We start from the raw sequence: 17471 nt of genomic DNA, 5'->3' as shown, positions 1-17471 counted from the left end.
ACCACTACTAAATGACACCAATAATAAGAAGAGACGTGCTTGGGCCAAGAAATCTGTCCTTTGGTCTGATGAGTCCAAATTTGAGATTTTTGGTTCCAACCGCCGTGTCTTTGTGAGACGCAAAGTAGGTGAACGGATGATCTCTGAATGTGTGCTTCCCACCGTGAAGCATGGGGAGGTTTGATGGTGCTTGCTGGTGACACTGTCTGTGATTCATTTCGAATTCAAGGCACACTTAACCAGCTTAACCCGACCTCAACCCAATTGAGATGGTTTGGGATGAGTTGGACCGCAGAGTGAAGGAAAAGCAGTCAACAGGTGCTCAGCGTATGTGGGAACTCCTTCAAGACTGTTGGAAAAGCAATTCCTCATGAAGCTGGTTGAGAGAATGCCAAGAGTGTGCAAAGCTGTCATCAAGGCCAAGGGTGGTTACTTTCAAAAATCTGAAAACTGAAATATATTTTGATTTCATTCACTTCTTTTGGTTACTACATGATTCCATGTGTGTTATTTCATAGTTTTAGTTTCTACAATGTAGAAAATAGTAAAAATAAAGAGTAGGTGTGTCCAAACTTTTGACTGGTACAGTATGCGTGCTAGGGCCTTGTGTGTGTAACGCCAGCCCCAGCGAACATGCCGGTGTGTGTGTGTGTAGCGGTGTGTGTGTCCACCACCAGTGTGTCCACACTCTCTATATGCTCTTCCATAGGCTTCCATGTAGCCTCATAGTCTCCTACTACTGTACATGATGCTGTGGGACAGAGACATAACTGGCTCAGAGGTCTCCCCTCTCCCCCCTTTTTATGAGCCTAATCACACTTATGCCATTTGTCTGGATGGCGAGGGAGGGAGGGCTGGATTGAGGGGTTGTGTATCAGGGGCAGGCATCCGTGGCGCTCCGCCGGCCGTTGTGGCAGCCACCCCTGATTGTTTCCCTGACGACAGAATGCATCATATCCCAAAAAAACGGATGGAGCTGTCGGCCGGAAAATCTCTTTGTAGCCTTACTGTCAGAGATCATCATAAATAACCATGACATCAGAGCTCTCTTATCTATGGGCCGCCTGCTCGTGATCGATGGCATGGCTACCGCAGTGTAAATAGCTTCTAATGCCCCCATCTTCCCCTTCAAATAGGCCCCCGTTATTTATGACGGCCGTTTGGGTTACCAGTCCGGGCGGTGGATGCGATTTATTTTCTCCTTATGGTTGCTTTTGAGTCTGGACCAGAGAGATGGGGTGGAGGGGAGAGAGAGGGAGTGATGGGGGTGTTAACCCGCCTCCTCCTTTCTACACTGCCCTTCCTTCCTAACCAACTGCTGAGGGAGGGGAAGCTCATCACCAGAGAGGGTGGGTTGGGGAGTGGACCTGGGTGCACCTCGCCCCGCCCTGCAGTAATGACGGGACATCCGTTACCCTGATGACAGTGAGAGTGGCAGGCCTATTTGCACGGCCGGCGGCGTGGAGTGACGGATTGGACAGGGGAGGCGGTTGGAGGCGGCAGGAGAGGTGACAGGCAGAATTTCCATTTGGGTGAAAAATCTGGCTAACGTGGCTAACCTGTCTGTTGTGTGCAGAGACTGAGGTACACAGGCCCCGGACCCAGCCTGCCACCGCTGCAGTAGGTTGAGGCTGCAGCAGGATGAGGCTCCAACAGGCCTGGCCCATGAGGAGAGTCTGAGGTACACAGGCCCCGGATCCAGCACAACCCAGACCACCACACACAGTAGACTAGAGCTACACCAAGTACAACCTGTTTGCCACAGCCCTGGCCATAGAAATATAATTTCTAGAGCAGACATTCTCATTCAAGTCAATGTTCTGTGATGGGCAGACCGGCGGCCATATTGAGTTTTCCCATGAGTGGTCCAATCACATTGCTGTGGTCTGAGAAGCTTTCTCGCCTCTAGTAATTCTATTTCTATGGCCTAACAACCACACACAGTCCCCCGACTGCTACCACTACCGACCACAAATCTCCCCCATTACCTACTACAACCCAGAATAACCACAATCTTTCCCAGGCACTTGGTCTTAACAAGGCTGTTCCCTGGAAGTGTATTCATGGCCATGCACAGTCTCTACTCTCTACTCATTATATTAGCAGACTCCACAGACTTCACACACTGAGAGCTCTGTAGCTCGACTACAACACAGACACAATACTGCTGGTGGATTATGGGAAAAATCCACATTGGTGCACAGCCGCTTGGCAGTAGAACGATCTTTCATAGACAGTGGAATAACACACATGACGGTGCCTCATATTCATCATTTAACACAAACACGGCGCTATACGTTAAATAAGCAAAGTTCCCGGGAAAAGTTTTACACTAAAAGTCTGGGAGTATGGAGGAGAGCGCCATTCCAGTAGGGTGGAAAGATAGACAGCTGGGCAGCTGCAGAGAGACGCACCAGTCAGAAGAGGGAGAAAAGTGTTACTTTGCCGAGAGCGAAAACCCAGGGGTTTCTGTGAGAACGGCCCAGGAATGTTCACCCTCACGCCTCATTGGCGTTCTCATCGCACAGGCACCGCGGAGATGGGACACCCACACCAGATTTACGGCGGAGTCAGAAGCTTCACAACAGCATCCCAACATGGTCCCCCTGGGGCCATGGGGCGGTTGTAATGTCTTGATCTGTGTCCCAAAGAAAACAGTCGTCTCTAACTGGCTGACGCTGAGGTGGAGACGGTGAAGCACTGAGGTAAGATGGAGGTTGGATGGAGGATGGGGAAACGGGGTGTGGGAGGCCACTTTTGGTGAGGGAAAGCCTGAAATGTTTTTTTGTTTCAGTTTTGCACCTAGCTTTATTAATTTTGTTTTGTCTAAGGTAAAACGGTGGCCCCTGTTTACATGAACAGGATCATCATGAAGAGGGCTGGTCTGGGACACTGAACTGCTGGCTGTTTCTATAGTTTATTGAAGTGAGAGTAGGGTGGGGGGTAAACAATAGGAATCTGTTAGATAAATGAAGACTCACTGGGCACAGACGTCAGTTTATTTATTGATATTTGGTTGAGTTGTCAACTAACGTGAATTCAACGTGAAATCAACAGAAACATTTCACCATGTCATTGGATTGTGGTTAAAAGTTGCGTGAAAGTTAGAAGTTAGAAGTTTGCAAACCCAATTACGTTTCCACACGTTGATTCAATGTCATCACATCGATTCTTTGGGTTGAAATGATGTGGAACAAAGGTTTTGCCCAGCGGGGAGGGACAAAACGTAGGCACTTCACTGGAGGAGGTCATGGCAAGGCTCTCAACTTCTCTCCCTCTTCCTTTTTTCTTCCTATGATCTTCTTCCTTCTGTTTGTCACATCTCTTGGACTATCCTTTTCTCCCTCTTAACCCCCCACCCCCCACTCCCTCTCTCTCCTTCTGGTTTGGCCTGCCCTCCCACAGCTCCTCTCGGCAGCGTCGCTCATAAACCTCAGCGCTCTCAAAGGGAGAGGACCTGTATCTGGCTTGCCCAAAGAAACCCACAAAGGCCTTTTTGTCCCCTGCAGGAACTGGTAGTGGTTCAGGAAGTGTAGGCCGGTCCAGCATTGCACCAGCCGTGCCAGGCGGTGGGTTGATTTATGGCTCTGGGTAGCAGTTGGACCCTGTCCCGCTGTCACTCAGGGCCAGAGAGGAGTGTGAAAGAGAGGGTCCCCACGGCTCTAAAGAGATTACAATGCCTGTCATAATGTGTCTTGGAGGGGAAAGGAAGCGACCATAAAAATGGGCCCGAAGAAAAAGAGGGAACAATCAGAGGCGAGAGAGAGAGAAGAGAGATCCCACAGCTCTGCTCTCTGTCCTTTTCTTTTTTTTGTTTTGGCTGATGACAAAGTGTAATCGGCTGAGAAATTGATTTCCGTGAGACTTTCTCTCATCCTTGTGGAAGATGTTAGACTCGTTAGGACTTGACAGGCCTGCGCCAGGAGCGGGAGACAACAATTAAGTTTGTTGGATGTGTCAGAAATGGCTGCTGAGTTTTAGTCCGGGGGAGAAATCCTTTCTGACGGATTGGTGCTGACAAAGCAGGCCAATGGGTGGGAGTGGCGTAGCCTCCCCGAGCGTCTGTGCGGCCGAGGAACCATCGGGCTCCATTAACCCTTATCTGGGAGTCCTGAGAAACAAAGTCCCACTCAGAATACCTGCTGGAGTCTGGAAAATCCTATTATGGGACTGCACGGGGACACTTCAGAACGTTCCCTTCAAAGCGCCGGGGAATCTATCTCCCAGTCAGTGCATGTCCCTTTTCTTCCTCCCAATCTCTCACTGACACGTACATCCTTTAACTCGCTCATTGTTTCATTCACTCTGACATTCTCTCTCTCACTCTATTGCTCTATTATTCTAGCTCTCTCTCTCTCTCTCTCTCTCTCTCTCTCTCTCACTCTATTGCTCTATTATTCTAGCTCTCTCTCGTTCTTTCTCTCTCCTTTATCTCTCTCTCGTTCTCTCTCTCTCCTTCTTTCTCTCTCTCCTTTATCTCTCTCTCTCTCCTTTATCTCTCTCTCCTTTATCTCTCTCTCTCTCTCTCTCTCTCTCTCTCTCTCTCTCTCTCTCACACCCTCTCTCTTTCTCAGCGGTTGGAGGAGAAACTTTATCTGTCCCACTTTGTCCGCGGATGAGTGGGCTGCATTTATGTGTGGATTGCAGGGTGACTGCCATGTCTAGCCTCAGTCACTTACCTCACACAGAAGTTTAGAAAAGAGTAATGCAAAACACATGAAGATATGCTTGCCGTCTAATCCAATAAGAGTTGGCTTTTTATTACTTCATTTATTTCTTTAAACAATGAACAATGTTGGATATGAAAAATATACCAACGTAACAAAGTTAAAATAACATTCCTGAAGTTGATCTGGACGTATACAAATAGCAAATATAGCTTGGCACAAATGAAACCTGATTCACAGCATATGTACTGTGCACCGCAATATGTTTTTGCTGGGATGATTTCTAAGAAAAGCACAACTATGACATAAGGTAGTGTTATTTCAGATCTGACTGGAAGATCCCAACGCTTCCACACACACTCACTCAAACACAGCTACATGGATCCACATGTGTTAATGGGATCAATGTGTAACTCTAAGAGATAGGCCCTGAGTTAAACTAGAGTAAGGCCCAGAGTTCTTCTTGATCAAGTTATGTGGTCACTGGTAAGGATAAACTCAGGGCACTAATAATATGGTATGGGTCAGAACTGGGTTCAAATACATGTGTATTTGACTATCTGGTATTTAAAATAATTTTTCTGTATATTTGAGTATTTTCAAATACACAGCCTAAAACAATTTGAATTGTTATTTGTAAAATCAAAACAGTCTACCAAATTGTACTTGACAGTATTTTCAAATACTTATTTGAAATACTCTTTTTTGAATACTTCTTTGAAATACTCTTTTCAAATAACTGGGGTAAATGCATCACAGTGTATTTGAGTATTTTCAAATAATATTTGAACTCAGGCCTGGTATGGGTATATGTCAATATCAAGTTTGGGGTGTTAGTCTTAAGCGATAGCTCTTAGGTGTGCCACAGGGCACCGTATCAATACCCCTTGTGTTTCTCTCTCTCTCTATGGAGTCTACAACAACTCTCAGAACCCAGGCCACATAAAGAGGTGAGGGTAAGCTCACAAATATAGACTTTTCAATAACTTAGACACGCAATGGCTATCATATGGCTCAAATTAAAGCATTATGCCATAATGGCCCACTGTATGGGTTAGGACCTCATTACAGCCATCGGGCCTCTGCTTCCTCTCCACGGTGGCAGCTCTCCCATTGGATCTGCTCTACCGTAATTGGAGGAGCAATATGGAGTAATTGGAAGAGGACTATGGTGTTGCTCTGTGTCAGGGTCTGAATATGCTGGCCTGCCTGCCTGTGTTTTAGCTCTTAACCTGGTAATGAGCTCTCAAACCAGACCCCCACACCCATTAGCCTTTGAACTGGGACAAGGGAGAGAGGGAGCGAGTGAGTCGCACACACATTTCCAAAACTGACATGGTCACATTACACGCTCCCGCACGCTCCCACACACAAACTCATATAACACACAGGAACGAGCTACTAGGAGAAAATGACACACACACACACACACATGCATATACATAAAAACACACACGCATGCACATACAAACACACACACACTGCTAGGAGAATTCTAGGACATAATAACCATATAAGAGAGTCTAGCCTAAAAGTCCTGCCTGGCTGTGCCTGGAGCGCCCGTATTTCTCCCTGTTTCTCTCTCTATGCTCTGTTTCTCTCTCTCTCACACACACAAACTCTCTCTCTCTTTCAATCTCCCCCCTCTTTCTCTCCCACCAGGAGACCATTTGGAAACAATCAGCAGTGTGTTTAAAGGGAGCCCCTAGATAAGGTAACTGTGAGCTGGGTGGACGTATCCCCGCACATAGAATTCATCACCTCGGCTTCCTGTGCACCCATTTAAGGGTCTCCTCATTTTCACTCCTGTCTGGGTGACTGTGTGTGAACATGGGTTTTTGCGATTTAAGGTGTGTGTTTCTGAGTGAGAGTACATGTACTGTATGTGTGTGTCAGAGAGAGAGGGTAGTGCACACTGGAGAAAAGGGTGATGTATAGAGACAAAGTGGAGTCGCAATTCAACGGCTCAGACACAAGACGCATGTGGCAGGGTCTACAGACAATCACGGACTACAAAAAGAAAACCAGTCACGTCACGGACACCGACGTCTTGCTTCCAGACAAACGAAACACCTTCTTTGCCCGCTTTAAGGATAATACTGTGCCACCAAGGCGGCCTGCTACCAAGGACTGTGGGCTCTCCTTCTCCGTGGCCAACGTGAGTAAGACATTTAAACGTGTTAACTCTCGCAAGACTGCCCGGCCCAGACGGCATCTCTAGCCATGTCCTCAGAGCATGCGCAGACCAGCTGACTGGTGTGTTTACGGACATATTCAATCTCTCCCTATCTCAAGCTGTCACCACTTCAGTCAAGATGTCCAACATTGTTCCTGTACCCAAGAAAGCAAAGGTAACTGAACTAAATTACTATCACCCCGTAGCACTCACTTCCATCATCATGAAGTGCTTTGAGAGACTAGTCAAGGATCATATCACCTCCACCCTACCTGACACCCTAGACCCACTGCGATTTGCATACCGCCCCAACAGATCCACAGACGATGCAATCACCATCACACTGCACACTGCCCTAACCCATCTGAACAAGAGGAATACCTATGTAAGAATTATGTTAATTGACAGTAGCTCAGCATTCAACACCATAGTATCCTCCAAGCTCATCATGAAGCTAGAGGCCCTGGGTCTCAACCCCGCCCTATGCAATTGGGCCCTGGACTTTCTGACGGGCCACCCCCAGGTGGTGAATGTAGGAAACAACATCTCCACCCCACTGATCCTCAACACATGGGCCCCACAATGGTGCGTGCTCAGCCCCCTCCTGTATTCTCTGTTTACCCACGACTGCGTGGCTACTCACGCCTCCAACTCAATCATCAAGTTTGCAGACGACACTATAGTGGTAGGCTTGATTACCAACAACGATGAGACAGCCTACAGGGGGAGGTGAGGGCCCTCAGAGTATAGTGTCAGAAAAACAACCTCTCACTCAACGTCAACAAAAAAAAGGAGATAATCGTGGACTTCAGGAAACAGCAGAGGGAGCACCTCCCTATCCACATCGACAGGACAGCATCGAAGGTGGAAAGTTTTAAGTTCCTCGGCGTACACATCACGGACAAACTGAAATGGTCCACACAGACAGTGTGGTGAAGAAGGCGCAACAGTGCCTCTTCAACCTCAGGAGGCTGAAGAAATTTGGCTTGTCACCTAAAACCCACACAAACTTTTACAGATGCACAGGTGCAAAGCTCTCCAGAAGGTGGTGCGGTCTGCACAATGCATAACCGAGGGCAAACTACCTGCCCTCCAGGACATCTACAGCACCCGATGTCACAGGAAGGCCAAAAAGATCACCAAGGACAACAACCACCCGAGCCACTGCCTGTTCACCCTGCTTCCACCCAGAAGGTGTGGTCAGTACAGGTGCATCAAAGCTGGGACCGAGAGACTGAAAAACAGACAGAATAAAGCATGTCTTATAGCATGTCTTATAGCATGTCTTATAGCATGTCTTATAGCATGTCTTACAAGGCAGTATTACCATTTATACTAAGTTCCTAAGATACGAGCTAATGGCACCTGTTTTTAGAATCAACCAACGGAGATTGGTTGTACCTATAGAGACACGGCGTAGACAAACATATAGACAGACATAGGTCATTGTGTTTGACTTAAGCTCTGTGCATTTCCTTTGGCCTTCCTATAGGATGTGTTGCACTGCCTAGTATGGGGCATCCGGTGTGCAGACACTTGTCTGGCCTGAGTGGGCTGTTCAGAAGTTAGCTTTAATGGAGTGCCCCCACCCCCCCTACTTCCTCCCTCCCCCTCTCTATTGTAGCCTTTCTACCAGGTGAACCCCCCAGCCCCCGCCCCCACCACCCAAACACGTCACCCTATTCTTCAGAGATCTAATAAGGTCTGTGACCCCTGACCCCTCAGGCTACCCGTCCCGCACCATCCATCCACACTCTCCTTCACCTGGCATTGTTGTCGTGGATCTACCCTCCTCTGGCTGGGCCACTGATGCCTGTCTTTGTCCTGCTGCAATTCACTCTGACCCTGTTCAATTAGTTAACCTAGCTTCCCCTCCCTGCTGAGATACCACAGCCAGACAGAGAGAGGGAGAGAGAGGGGAAGAGAGGAGGAGAAGGAGGGAGGAGAGGGCTAGGAATAGAGGGGGGAAATCGTTAATTTGTAAATTAATTTTTTTCTCTTGGACTAAAAGAGAGAAGAGTGGCCTAGAGACAAGACTGTTGGAATGCGCGCTCGGTGCTCTCGTGGAGTGGAATTCTCTATGTCTCTTTCTCTTTCTGTCTCTGCCTTTTGAATGTGGCTCGCCTTTCCTCTCTCCTCTCACACGAGATTAGAACGTCAATAATAACAGTCCTCTCCCCCCAAGCTACCCTTCCACCACCACCAAACACGACAGATTAGACCAAAGAAAGGGATTACTAATCAAATGAGAGTGAGTGAGAAAGACCCCCAACCTCTCTTTTTTTGTCTTTTTGTTTTGAATAGACACCATCTCTCCAAGACAATCGACCTCCAGTCACATTGGAGGGAAGCTCATCGCCCCGAAAGGGGGCAGAGTGGACAATGGCATGCATGCAGATACAGACACAAGCACGCACACACACAAACTGTAAACACACACACGCCCCACAGGGCCTGGAAGATGGAGCACACTCCAAGTAAACGGGGAAGGGTGCTGTGTGGCCCCCACCTGTAGCAGAGGCAGAGCTGAAGCTGGTGGATAGGTGGAGAATGCAGGGATGGAGGATGTTGGCAATGTGTTCTGCCTGGTAGAGGCTGGAGTTAGGACTTGGACTGGGGACTGCGGCAGGGTCTGGAGATGGGGCTGGAGCTGGAGCTGGGGCTGAGGCACTGAAGCTGGGTATGAATTAGCGCTGTAAGCTGATTAGGGTGGCTGGGCACAGCTCTATTTCCCCCAACAGTAAGCGGGTTGGTGGGGGGGGGGGGGGGTGAAGAAGGTCCCTATACGCAGAGGGCCACAGTCACAGTCGTGCTGCAGGCTGCACTGGAACAATGGAGCCACCTTTCCTCACTAACTCACTCAGCGCACAAACACACACATGCACACACAAACACGTACACGGACACACACATGCACACACAAACACGTAAACGGACACACACATGCACACACAAACATGTACACGGACACACACATGCACACACAAACACGGACACGGACACACACAGACACCCTTCCTAAGACCAGAAAACAGAGCCAGGTTTCATTTGCAAGCTTAACTCTCATTACAATTAGGTGTCTGTGTGATGATGAGGCCTCTATAAAACATATGTGTGCTCAGTAGCAGTGTTCCTGTACAACCTCAACATCCAGCCTCTGAGAGGAATGGAGGGATGGAGGGATAGAGGGATGGGGGGGATGGAGGGATGGAGGGATAGAGGGATGGGGGATGGAGGGATAGAGGGATGGATGGATGGAGGGATAGAGGGATGGGGGGATGGAGGGATAGAGGGATAGAGGAATGGAGGGATGGAAGGATAGAGGAATGGGGGGATGGAGGGATAGAGGGATGGAGGGATGGAGGGATGGGGAGATGGAGGGATGGGGGATGGAGGGATAGAGGGATGGGGGATGGAGGGATAGAGGGATGGGGGGATGGAGGGATGGGGGATGGAGGATAGAGGGATGGGGGATGGAAGGATAGAGGGATGGGGGATGGAGGGATGGAAGGGTGGGGGGTGGAGGGAGGGAGGGAGGAATATATTGATGGATGGATGGAAGGGTTGATGGATGGATGGGGGCTGTTAGGTCACCACTGACTCCAGTACACTGGCTATTGGATTGTGACCCGACATTCTGCCTCTCTCTACACGCCACCACAGATTTCAATTCACTTTTTTGTCCACTATTACAATTCATTAACGCTATAGGCGGCAACGGTCATTGAAACTCGGAACGCATCTTATAACTGTAAACACGACGACACCAGTTAGCCATCATTTAGTGGGAGTAATAAGGGATGTTGAAAATGTGATGTAATGACTTCACTGCTGTTGAATTAAGACTACAACAATACACTGATACTTTGTTTTCAAATCGTTCCCAAGGCCAGGCCACCTTACTTGGAATTTGTAAGTACTTGTGTGTGAGAGAGAGAGAGAGAGTCTCAGAGTTTGTGTTCATTGAAAGCTGGTGAATGACAGAGAGGTTTATCCCTCCCCAGTGGCTGCAGGCTCTCTACACTGCAGTGTGGGTTCATCTCTGGGACAGTCAAAGAGGCTGGGGCCAGCGGATTAAGGGTCCCTTTGGGTGGGAGTGAAACTCTTTTGGCTTCTTTCTCCCCCGGTGACAGAGGTGACAGGCCGTCGGAGACACAGGACAGGGGGACAGTTAGGAGACATCTGCATTCATTCAAGACAACGGCTTATCCGCGCAGAAAAAACACGCCCTCTCCGGCCCGCCCCTCTCCTCCTGAACCCAACCTGCCTAAAGCTCTACCTACCTCCCTCCCTTCTCTCCTGATTCCAACCTGCCTAAAGCTCTACTTCCCTCCCGTCTCTCCTCCTGATTCCAACCTGCCTAAAGCTCTACCTCCCTCCCTTCTCTCCTCCTGATCTCAAACTCCCTCTACCCCCTCCTTATCTCCTCCTGATTCCAACCTGCCTAAAGCTCTACCTCCCTCCCTTCTCTCCTCCTGATCTCAAACTGCCTAAAGCTCTACCTCCCTCCCTTATCTCCTCCTGATTCCAACCTGCCTAAAGCTCTACCTCCCTCCCTTCTCTCCTCCTGATTCCAACCTGCCTAAAGCTCTACCTTCCCTCCCTTCTCTCCTCCTGATTCCAACATGCCTAAAGCTTTACCTTCCCTCCCTTCTCTCCTCCTGATTCCAACCTGCCTAAAGCTCTCCCTCCCTTCTCTCCTCCTGATTCCTTCTCTACCTCCCTCCCTTCTCTCCTCCTGATTCCAACATGCCTAAAGCTTTACCTTCCCTCCCTCCTCTCCTCCTGATTCCAACCTGCCTAAAGCTCTACCTCCCTCCCTTCTCTCCTCCTGATTCCAACCTGCCTAAAGCTTTACCTTCCCTCCCTTCTCTCCCCCTGATTCCAACATGCCTAAAGCTTTACCTTCCCTCCCTCCTCTCCTCCTGATTCCAACCTGCCTAAAGCTCTACCTCCCTCCCTTCTCTCCTCCTGATTCCAACCTGCCTATAGCTCTACCTCCCTCCCTTCTCTCCTCCTGATTCCAACATGCCTAAAGCTTTACCTTCCCTCCCTTCTCTCCTCCTGATTCCAACCTGCCTAAAGCTCTACCTCCCTCCCTCCTCTCCTCCTGAGCCAAACCTGCCTAAAGCTCTACCTCCCTCCCTTCTCTCCTCCTGATTCCAACCTGCCTAAAGCTCTACCTCCCTCCCTTCTCTCCTCCTGATTCCAACCTGCCTAAAGCTCTACCTCCCTCCCTTCTCTCCTCCTGAGCCCAACCTGCCTAAAGCTCTACTTCCCTCCCACCCTCCTTAGTCGTGTCTGTCTGCCAGTCTTGATGTGGTATCTGAATGGTATCTGAATGGTATCTGAATGGCAACCAGCAGAGAGGCTCCATGCACCTCCTCCCCTCCTTACTGTGCCCTGTGCTGGAAAGCAGGCCCAGACCAGACCAGCCCACCTAATCCTCGACTCCCCATTCACCCAGCACTTCTAATCTCCACCACACCACCCACCCTCCTCCCACCCCCCACTCAAGAGATGCACAAAGGCCCTGAGTCCCGGCCCCTCCCCCACCACCCCGCCCAGTGTGGTGGACCGGACCTGTAAACCGTGGGCCAGTGTGATGAAGCGAGAGGCAGTGGGTGAAACCCAGTGAAAACTCATTGAGTCGGAGGATAACTCTTTCTCTCGCTGGGCCGTCTCTCTCATTGTTGCTGGTGGGCTGAGCTGAGGAGGACGGACACAAACAGTGTTTGAATTTCAATGTGCCCCATGGCTCCAGAAAAGAAAGGAGAATATGGACTAGTTGTGAGTATCCAGGGGGAAAAGGATCACTGCGTGTAAAAGTAACATTCAACTGCTTTGGGAAAAGTATGTCCCTCATTCTATTATTGTTCCCATATAATACAGACCCAATTTATGTGACAATAATACATGCGATCTACTTCTATAATACCAGCATTACATACATTATAGCTATACCTATGTATTTCCAATCTATCAGTGATAAACCTGATCAAATCCAACAGTAAAACCGAAAGACAACATTCCAATGTAATAGGGAGGCAACACATGCTGATCCCTGGGCTGTCAGACAACAGGTTAGTTCGTTTTGTCTTTCCACTAATAGATCAACCCTTGATAACACCCTCATCACCCCTCACCTCTCCCCTGCTGTTTCCACTAAATGGTGCTTGTTCCAGTCCTCGGCTGAGCAGGTCTGGAGTCGACTTTTGTGAGATCTCATTGAGGAGGGAGAGACGATGGAGGCCGGCTGCTGATTCTAATGAAGAACACCAGGTCAAATACAAATAAACCCTTTCTTTCTCCTTTTCTTTCTTTCTTTGGAGCATGGCTCTCTAAAACTCTCTCTCTTTATTCATTCTTCTCTCATGTCCTCTAGTTGTTATTATTTTGACATCCAGAAGAAGCCTGTATACAGTAGAAAAACACACTCTCCATTTTGTTTGAAATGAAACCGTGTAAAACAAGCAGAGTTTTTTTTTTTAAAGAGGGAAATATCGTAACACTGTGAACAAGGTATATCTGTCGTGCAACCACATAGAAAAGTATACAACGCATGCACGAGCACACACACACACACACACACACACACACACACACACACACACACACACACACACACACACACACACACACACACACACACACACACACACACACACCTGGTCTGACTGGTTGGGCTTGTTGTGCCCTCAGTGAAAAGCAGGAGGACCTCCAGCCCTCACAACCACATTGGCTGTCTTTTATTTACTGAAGCTATCTTACCCATAACTCCTCATTCCTGTAATCATAAAGCATCTCTGCTATAACTCACTATATTCCTTTATGAATAATGCCCAAATTTATGGTGATGGCGTGGAGCGCTGGCCTCCCTGGTGACAAACTTCCCCCGGTCTATCAAGGGCCCGGGCGGCGGGCGCTCACGGCCCTCCATCACTCGCTCAAGATGGGCGCTACCGCTTTATCGCTCCCTGGTCGGTGACATCACCCCGGCACGCCGCGCAGAATTGATGATGAAAGCAAACAGATCTATCTTAACTCACATTTACCAAATCAATTATTATTATTTTTTTTTAAAGACCCTCTTGCTTATTGGCATATTGACGGTTTGCGTGCGGCGATGGAGCGAGGCTTTCTATGGAGGGGGACTTAACGGCGTTTACCATATTTAATGCAGGGATGTCATGACTGAATATCCGTTCTGAATAATGTGGCATTTCATCATAAATTCTTTACAACTTATTTACTTAATGGAAAGAGTTATGGGCCGCTGTCAGTGAAGTAATTAAACATAATGACACAGTGCTGCCTCCTCGGCCATCCCATCTTTTCTCCCATAATCCTCAGCTCCTTTTAAATACATATTATTCAAGCTCCCCATAAATTACCGCCGGATTAAAATTCATGAAACCTTTTTCCTTTATTTCCTTCCCTGGGAAAAAAAAGACAGAGGGGCCGAGAGCTTGTTCAACCAGCCGTAAATCTCTCTCTGGGCGAGACAGATACTTTTAAAATCATATTCAAACCCAATGTTAGTGAAATATAAAAATAATTTAAAAAATCAAAGAGGGAGAGAGAGAGAGAGAGAGAGAGAGAGGATTTAATTTCGCTATTGGGGCAATTGATGTGCTGAGTCTCATGGTAGCAGTAAATAATGAACAAAAAGTTGCTGCTTGGAACAGAAACGTACAGCGGGAGTGAATCCATTTATTGGTCCCGTCGGAGCCAAACCCACTCAGTTAGACCTGATGGTCGATGATGCAAGTCTAACCATGACCACCGTTCCACCATCCAAACCAAATCCAAACCCAAACTATTTATATAGACCAGAGATGATATTCTACAAACACTGAGGAGTCAGCTAGCGTCAAATTGGGCCTAAGGGTTGGGAGACTTCTGTAGGTTATGATACTGTACCAGTGTTAGATCATCTTTTTTTATTTTGTCTACACCCTTGATTTTATTCATCAAAAGGCATTGATGCTATCTAGTGTTTGATCGTTTGATTGAACCAGCAGACAGTCATGCGTGGTGTTGCTAGTCCTGTCTAACAGAAGGACAAAGACTTCCGAGTGTTTTCGCAGGAGTAGGAGGTCTCTCATCCCGAAATGAGAGGAGAGGATCTGTTTAGGGGGATCTCAATTAGACTGATACCCTTATGACCTCAACCTTCTCCCCCCTCCCCTCCCCCTCCTGTTCCCCTGCGTAAAACGAGACATGGGCTGACACAGACAGAGGCTGCACCTGACTTCCTAACCTCTGACCTTGTCCTGTAACCCCTGCCTTCGATTGTGTGGGCGGCCTGGCCATTATTGCGTTTGGCTGATTTAACTGGGGCTAAAGACAGGATTTATAGCTTTTCATTTTAATTGAGCTAAGAGCATACAGACCACAGAGGGGCTGCCTGGAGGACACTCTCTGTTACCCCTTTGGACTGGGCTGAGGTGAGATCACCTCACATCACTCAGCAACATACGCCACAGCAACTGGGACACTTAAAACCCAGAGACCAACATAGAGGCAGAGACAAAGTTAACAGAAGAACTAAGACCTGCTCTCCTCCCTCCCTCCATCCCTCCCTCCATAACAGAGAACAGAGAGAAGAGAATCCCCTGTTCAGACAATAAACAGCAAGTGTTTCTCCTACCTCCCAGCCTTGGGTGGGGTCTCTCAGGCACGCCCGCTGCTCGCCCACATATGGTCCGAATCGCTCGCCCACATCCAGCGTCCTCCGTGCCCAGATGCCCAGGACGCCACCGACACCGGGGACGCCCGACTGGCGCAGCTGGAAGTCGGGGGGAACAGGCAGCTCGTCCTGGGTCATGTAGATGGCAGAGTGGAAGGGGGACGGCCCCAGGGGAGACGTGTCATTGTCAGCGGAGAAGCCAGGGGAGCGGTGGTCCTCTGCTAGGGGGGCCGAGGATGGTGCCGCGGGGTATCCGCCCGACACACACACATCATCCAGAACATCAGAGGGGTAGAGGGCAAAGTCCTCACCATTAACTGAAGGAGAGGGAGAGAGAGAACTTGAGGCTCTAGCATTTCTACCTAAAGTACAGCATCAATGTAGACGGCTTTTTATTAGATTTATTTAACCCTTATTTTACCAGGTAAGTTGACTGAGAACACATTCTAATTAACAGCAGCAACCTGGGGAATACACTACATCACCAAAAGTATGTTAAAAAATGTGGATTCGGCTATTTCTGCCACACCCGTTGCTGACAGGTGTATAGAGTCGAGCACACAACCATGCTATTTCCATAGACAAACATTGGCAGTAGAATTGCCTTACTGAAGAGCACAGTGACTTTCAATGTGGCACTGTCATAGGAAGCCACCTTTCCAAGTCAGTTCGTCAAATTTCTGCCCTGCGAGAGCTGCCCCAGTCAACTGTGTTATTGTGAAGTTGAAACGTCTAGGAGCAACAACGGCTCAGCCGCGAAGTGGTAGGCCACACAAGAGCACAGAACAGGACCGCCAGTTGCAACACTGGTCTCGGTTGCAACACTCACTACCGAGTTCCAAACTGCCTCTGGAAGCAACGTCAGCACAAGAACTGTTTGTCGGGAGCTTTGTGAAATGTGTTTCTATGGCCGAGCAGCCACACACAAGCTTAAGATCACCATGCGCAATGCCAAGCATCGGCAGGAGTGGTGTAAAGCTCGCCGCCATTGGACTCTGGAGTGGAAACACGTTCTCTGGAGCGATGAATCACGCTTTGGCATCTGGCAGTTTGACGGATTAATCTGGGTTTGGCAGATGCCTGGAGAACGCTACCTGCCTGAATGCATAGTGCCAACTATAAAGTTTGGTGGAGAAGGAATGGTGTTGTTTTTAATGGTCCGGCCTAGGCTCCTTAGTTCCAGTGAAGGGAATTCTTAATGCTGTAGCATACAATGACATTGTAGACAATTCTGTGCTTCCGTCTTTGTGGCAACAGTTTGGGGAAGGCCCTTTCCTGTTTCAGCATGACAATGCACCCGTGCACAAAGCAAAGCCCGTACAGAAATGGTATTTGTGGAAGAACTTGACTGGCCTGCACAGAGCCCTGACCTCAACCCCATCGAACACCGTTGGGATGAATTGGAACGCCGCCTGCGAGCCAGGCCTAATAGCCCAACATCACTGCCCGACCTCACTAATGTTCTTATGGCTGAATGGATGCAAATACCAGTAGCAATGTTCCAACATCTAGAGGAATGCCTTCCCAGAAGAGTGGAGGCTGTTATAACAGCAAAGGGGGGACCAACTCCATAATAATGCCCATGATTTTGGAATGAGATGTTCGACGAGCAGGTGTCCATATACTTTTGGTCATGTAGTGTAGTTACAGGGAAGAGGAGGGGAGATGAATGAGCCAAATGGAAGCTGGAGATGATTGTCCTACAAATACACCATGCAAAATAAGTCCCTAATCATGTAATCAAGCACAAATCAATGACATATTACAGTTAACATGGCCCTGTGAGAGTTGTGAGTGAGGCTTATGCCTTCTCCGACCCAGAGTGAAAAACCAGTCCTCCCCTAACCTACGACCTAACACTAAGGACCACGAGGAAGGATCATCTCTACATCTTCCATCTTCAATTGAACATAATATGGGAAAATATACAAGGTCC

At 48.5% G+C, this 17471-nt stretch overlaps 1 protein-coding gene across 14 annotated transcripts in view; it reads right to left on the bottom strand.

Annotated features, from left to right (window-relative positions):
- Nucleotides 1-17471, bottom strand: part of LOC115136895 (histone-lysine N-methyltransferase MECOM-like) — a 202613-nt gene that overhangs the window by 122349 nt on the left and 62793 nt on the right. For all 14 annotated transcript variants that reach the window (XM_029672772.2, XM_029672778.2, XM_029672774.2 and 11 more), the window contains exon 2: nt 15497-15852. In XM_029672772.2, coding sequence (XP_029528632.2) covers nt 15497-15852 — 356 coding nt within the window. The remainder of the gene's footprint in view (nt 1-15496; nt 15853-17471) is intronic.

Source organism: Oncorhynchus nerka, linkage group LG11 (assembly GCF_034236695.1).
Source record: "Oncorhynchus nerka isolate Pitt River linkage group LG11, Oner_Uvic_2.0, whole genome shotgun sequence".
Taxonomy (NCBI): Eukaryota; Metazoa; Chordata; class Actinopteri; order Salmoniformes; family Salmonidae; genus Oncorhynchus; species Oncorhynchus nerka.
The sequence above is the reverse complement of the archived record's forward strand: the minus strand, read 5'-3'. Positions and strand labels throughout refer to the sequence as shown.